Source organism: Nicotiana attenuata, chromosome 9 (assembly GCF_001879085.1).
Source record: "Nicotiana attenuata strain UT chromosome 9, NIATTr2, whole genome shotgun sequence".
Taxonomy (NCBI): Eukaryota; Viridiplantae; Streptophyta; class Magnoliopsida; order Solanales; family Solanaceae; genus Nicotiana; species Nicotiana attenuata.
In genome coordinates, this window is record NC_031997.1 from 16570736 (window position 1) to 16576543 (window position 5808).

General features: G+C 37.6%; 1 protein-coding gene across 3 annotated transcripts in view; it reads left to right on the top strand.

Annotated features, from left to right (window-relative positions):
• The window catches only part of LOC109232110 (phosphatidylinositol/phosphatidylcholine transfer protein SFH9), a 10371-nt gene extending 4806 nt beyond the window's left edge, over nt 1–5565 (top strand). For 2 of the 3 annotated variants that reach the window (XR_002068888.1, XR_002068887.1), the window contains exons 5-16: nt 746–1012; nt 1099–1176; nt 1258–1359; nt 1442–1491; nt 1592–1691; nt 1791–1883; nt 1971–2063; nt 3429–3516; nt 4372–4751; nt 4851–4925; nt 5007–5152; nt 5283–5565. Coding sequence is in view for 1 of the 3 variants with exons in the window: in XM_019397771.1 (XP_019253316.1) it covers nt 746–1012; nt 1099–1176; nt 1258–1359; nt 1442–1491; nt 1592–1691; nt 1791–1883; nt 1971–2063; nt 3429–3516; nt 4372–4751; nt 4851–4925; nt 5007–5057 (1377 nt within the window). In the remaining 2 variants the exon portion in view is untranslated. Of the gene's footprint in view, nt 1–745; nt 1013–1098; nt 1177–1257; nt 1360–1441; nt 1492–1591; nt 1692–1790; nt 1884–1970; nt 2064–3428; nt 3517–4371; nt 4752–4850; nt 4926–5006 lie in introns of all 3 variants that reach the window. The other variant, XM_019397771.1, reaches the window with a different exon arrangement.

The window sequence follows — 5808 nt, forward strand, 5'->3', positions numbered from 1 at the left end:
ATGAAGCAATCTAATCTACCTTTGGAATTCAATGATCTCCCAGTCTTGCAAGTTCCTTCTAAGCCTCAATTCCCAATTAACTTCTCGATCTTGTAGCCTCTGTATCCCTTGGACTCGCATACCCTAAAATTTTGAACATATTAGGAAATGTGATACTGAATTTGTTTCTGCACGACCTGTGCCTCCAAAAAACTTCTCCTGCTTTCATCACCCACCCTGAATGATGTCATTCCTATTAAACTCTTCTTACCCGTTCAAGATATTCCTCCATAGCCCGCATCCCTTAGGGAGTGACTTTTTTGGTTCTCCATCCCCCTCCAACAACCCATTGAACCGGAATCTTTTTTCTTGACCCTTAACTCTAAGGCCTCAAAGCCAAGTGCTATTCATTTATGTTTCTATTGATATGAAATGCTATCATCATTCAGGCTAATATTTGTAAAGTTTGTTGAAAGACATTGGGGTTGTTCCTCTTCTACCCTTCTATATTTTAATATCTCCTGGATGAATTGCAACAATCTTTTGTTTAGAATCCTAAAGACTGAAGTCTCAAGCAGTATCATATTTGAACATCTATGCACTCTCTCTCTCCTCTCTTTTTCTCTCTGCTTCTTCGTCAAGTGCTCTCTGCTGTCCTAAATCTTGAATACATACATAACCAAACAGCTTTTGAGAATTTTTATTTTGGCACATTTTCTTGTCTTTTAGGTGTATAAATTCTGATGTAAACTCTGGAAATGTTTAGGATTTTGAGTATGAGGAATATGAGGAAGTTCAGCGTCATTATCCTCATGGTTACCATGGTGTAGACAAAGGGGGACGGCCTGTCTATATTGAAAGACTTGGCAAGATTGAACCTACTAAACTTATGAATGTTACCACTATAGAAAGGTTCTTGAAGTATCACATCCAAGGGTTTGAAAGGACTTTTGCTGAAAAATTTCCAGCATGTTCGATTGCAGCTAGGAGGCATATAGATTCATCTACTACAATTTTGGATGTACAAGGACTGGTCGGTATTGATTTACTTGATATTCAACCTAAGCTTCATTAGTTTCCATATTTGATATACAACATCCTTTTTTGTGATTAATGTAGAATTGGAGGAGTTTTGGGAAGCTTGCCCATGATTTGGTCATGCGCATGCAGAGAATAGATGGCGACAACTACCCAGAGGTGCCTCAGTTTCAGTTCCGAATAGTAATTCATAATTCCTTTAATCATTTGATCCTTTGTTAATAATTTTTTATTCTGCAGACATTGCACCAGATGTTCATTGTCAATGCTGGAAATGGATTCAGATTTCTTTGGAATACTGCAAAAGGATTTCTTGATCCAAGGACAACAGCGAAGATACATGTAAAAGAATTTCCACTATCCTGCATGGTTGTCTTTAAGGGTAATGTGAAACTTATAATGATCGCCTCTGTTTAATTAACAGGTATTGGGAAACAAATTCCAGAGCAACTTAGCAGAAGTCATAGACCCCAGGTATACCAATGGCTGCTAAAATGTCATTTTCTATATTGCAAAAGTATGATTATTGAATAAACAGTGTGCATTCCTTCATTATCTACATTGGTTTTAACAGCCAATTGCCAGATTTTCTTGGAGGAACCTGCTCATGCCCAAATCCAGGTGGGTGTCTTAGGTCTAACAAAGGACCCTGGAATGATCCAGAACTGATGAAGGTGTGGTCATTGTCTGTAGAAATCATATTCATCACATGTTTTTGTGTAATAATCCGTCTCCAGACATTTCTCACTTTTTCATGCCAAAAACCCTTGCAGCTGGTCCTTGCATTACACGGTGAAGCACTTTATCCCAGGAGAATTACTAGCTTCTCTGATAGTGATATCGAAATCAAACCTGTTTCGCCTCAGGTATTATAGTGGCTTAGCTGCACTGTTCTATGCCTTTCCAGTTATCTTAGAGATGCATCGTGTTTGAGACCAGTATTCTCTGCTCAGTTATTATGCGACGAGATTGGGTCTGCAGAAACTGAAATGGAAGTGGGGGTCTCTGCTTACAGTATCATCCAATCAAAACCACTTTCTGACAAAGTGAGTAACAAGATTCTGTTTGCCCCTCTTACCAGCTCTTGATCCATGTTTATGCCAAGTTGAAAACATCTATGTTTGAGTTTTCTCTATATCCTAAGCCGTTTCCATCATTTGTGATATACGTTGGACATTTGACCAGCAAGTTAGCTTGGGTGTGATATTAGCTTTCCTGTATTATAGAAGGGAAGGCGGTGAGAAAACCGAGGAATCACTTTTTAGGAACAGTTTCCCAGTAAAGAAAGATATAACAGATGCATCATACCTGTGAATTTGCAGATATGATTTTGCATGTGCCATAGCTGGAGTATATCCCCTTTGAATTTACTTCCTCTAGCCCCAATAAAAATAAACTAGTCCTTTTTTGGTTCATCCTAAATTTTACCTTTTATATGTGAAGTATGTGACCATCTTATCTAAAAGTTTAAGCTGTTAAAGAGAGCACTTTAAATTACTTAAATATCTTATGTTTCAACACGCCCCCTCATGTGTGGGCCTGATTCTTTTTCTTGGCCAAACACGTGGAATTCTTTTTCTTTTTGGGTGGTGAGACTCGAACCCAGGACCTCCCTTGATACCATGTTTAAGTGTGTGACCATCTCATCTAAAAGTTTAAGCTTATAGAGACAATACACTTTTAATTATTTAAATATCTTCCTATGTTTCAACACCCTAAAACTGAAATTTCTCCCTCCAAGAATTCAATTCAATATGAAATAATAGTATAACTTGATTTGTGCGTCTTACCAAATAACCATACCTTTTCATCTTTTTTGATAACCAAAAAATCTTATGTTTCCAATTTTGAAATTCGCTGGGCCCACCCTACCCTTCTCACTTAAATACCACACTTGGTTTCCCGACAAGAATCAAACTGGTGATATGCGCGCATTGCAAATCCCATGTATTCTACTTTTGTCATTGAACCAAAGCCCTGAGGGCTATACCTTCTCATATTATAAACTATTATTTTAACATTTTTCTACCAAATTAAATATAATAATCTATTCAAACATTTTACTATAACTTCTACTTACCAAAAAAGAAAACAACATTGTACTTTTTTTGAGATGGAAAGTGAAAGTAGTCACCGTTTAATGGGATAGAGAGAGTAATGGTGTTTCGTCTTTATTACTATGCTATATGAAGACATTATTTGATGCAATTATAGCCCTATATGCCGAGGATGCTTATAACCAGATTTGCAGAATCTGGTTCTCTATTGGTTGGTTATCAATTGCGATCTACAACATAATACAGAAACATGTTTAAGTTTTTTCCACCTCAAACTAGTGACTTTCATACGCCCAGTGTTCTGTGTTTCTCCATTATAGTTATATATTCATGTCTCCTGCTTGATTTCTTTAGGGACTGACCAGGAGATCTGTTTCATTCGGCAATTTAATTCAAGAAGATCATGGGCCGATGCCTACAGCTGAGGATTTAAGTTCTCCAAGTAAGAGCTTTGATTTCTATGGTCAATCAGTGAGTTTCATTTTGCATTAGCCAGCTGGTCTTTCCTTTACCAGAGCTGTTAATGTGTGGTATCCGTCATGTCTCAAATTTGCTTAGGATATGTTGCCTTTTTTCTTTAATATAAGCATGGTTCTAGGCCATGTGACAGCTCAGTGTTGGTTATCGTAGTTGACTGAGCTCCCGTAGCACAGTATGATTGGTTGTTGAAACAAGTAATCCTAACGCTTCTGTTAGGTTAGATTAAGTTTTGTATATGTTGCTAGTAGAGAGAGTTATCCGAAGGCTTTTAATCATTTTAAGAGGAAGAAGTGCGCTTGGATCTTATTAGAGGTTGCTTTATTGAAATCTTATTCAATGCTAGGAAATTATTGACACCTTTTCTTTTTTGCCACTTCACTATGCAATTCATTTTAGAAGAAAATAATGCTTCTTCTGCAGTTGGATGTGATGATGGAGTTGTTTTATCTGATGCGTTGTAGAATAGACATAATGTCCAGTGTGCTACTTTGGCACAAAACCTGAATGTTATCATCTCCTCTAGGGTTATTTAAAATTTGAGTCAGTGGTTTAGGAGTTGTTGCACTTGTAGTACATTAAGTGTTATGCAGTTCTAAATAGCTTTCTGAAAGCTGCTTTCAGTTTTTTTTTTGGGGCAAAATCTTCCTGTCTCGTGCATTATTTCGCCTTTCCTTTCAAGAGGAAAGGGAGCTTATTTATACTGATTTGTTTGTTCACCTTTTTTTTATGTGAGAATTTGTACAGGATTTTGCTTTATTTTGAAAAGAAGCTTCACTGTGGTCTCATACATCTAATTGTTTTTTTCTCTCTGGAACAGATAGGGCTACTGTAGCACTACAGCGAAGGTCGCCTGAGAAATCTATCGTTGCCTTGATGATTGATATGATGGTCAAATCACTTGCATGGATATATTTCTTGTTTCGTGGGGTGGGTAGGTTATTTGTGAAGAATAATGATGCAAACAGATTTGGAAATGGGCAGAGATCAGTGAGTGCAAGTTCTGCCGAGCAAATTGTTTCTTCCCCGAAAAAGGAAGATCTCCTCCATCCATGCTGTCAGAGGTTGCAACATTTAGAGGAGGTGGTGGCTGATTTGTTGAAGAAACCTACAAAAATTCCTCCTGAAAAAGACCTTATGCTGCTCGATTCAATGGACCGAATAAAGTTCATAGAGTACGACTTGCAAAGGACGAAGAAGGTACTGGCCCATGAACTGTTTTGAGATATTATTCATTTGTTCAGTCGCTGAGTTATTTATTTATCATTGACAAGTGGAACTAAACCTTCATGGTGTTAGGCACTTCTTGCAACAGCATCACAACAAGTAGAGCTTGCTGAATCATTGGAATCTTTGAAGGAGAACAAGTTTAAAGTAAGTTTTCTCCCATGAACATTACTGTAAACTCTGCTCACATGTTATAAAATTCAGATTACTAAGAACCATTTCAAACAGGCGACAAACTCATGTTGGCTGAGAGGCAAGCCTTCTCAATACAGAACTTGATTTGGGTGGAAACAGCAGTGATGCAGTTAAGCTTTAGACTTGTCAACAATTTGGATTGGACCCCTCATATATACTTGAGAGATGGAGCTTTGCAGGTAAAAAGACCATTCCGGAAATAAATTTGGCAGCATCAGTGGGAAACTTCCATCTGTTTCCACAATCAATATCCTAATTTACTTCCATCTCCCTCCCTCTTAAGTGTCATCTCTTTGCTGTTTCTTTCAGGCTATTGAGTTGGTGGTCAAGTTAGCTTGCTAGAGTGTTGCACTCTGCCTCATTTTTCTTTAGAGGCGGGAGTGTGATGTTATAGTTGGATTACACATTCATATTTGTACATAATTGATGCGTGAGCAACTAGTTCTGAACATCACTCACATATTTGCTGTACAGAACAAGGACAGATTTAATGCATAGCTAACAGATTCGTTGTCTCAGATTCTCAGACTTTACTTGAGCCAATTGTTGAACGATACTTGAAAGTAATAATTGGATATTTGTGCGTGCTCTTCGTGAATGAGTCAGATTCTACTTTAGTTACTTCGACATGCTCTCCATGTGAGAAGTGGTACAAAGTGGCAGATTCGCTAATTTCAGTTTTGAATTGACAAAAGTATAGAAAGAACGTACGTGGATTTTGAGGGAGTCCGAACAACCCGTTCTCAAAGATTATAACCTCAGTACTACAAGTTAATATTATATTCACTGTGAAGCTCTGTGTATGTTGTTATTGTGAAGCTCTGATAAATGCCAG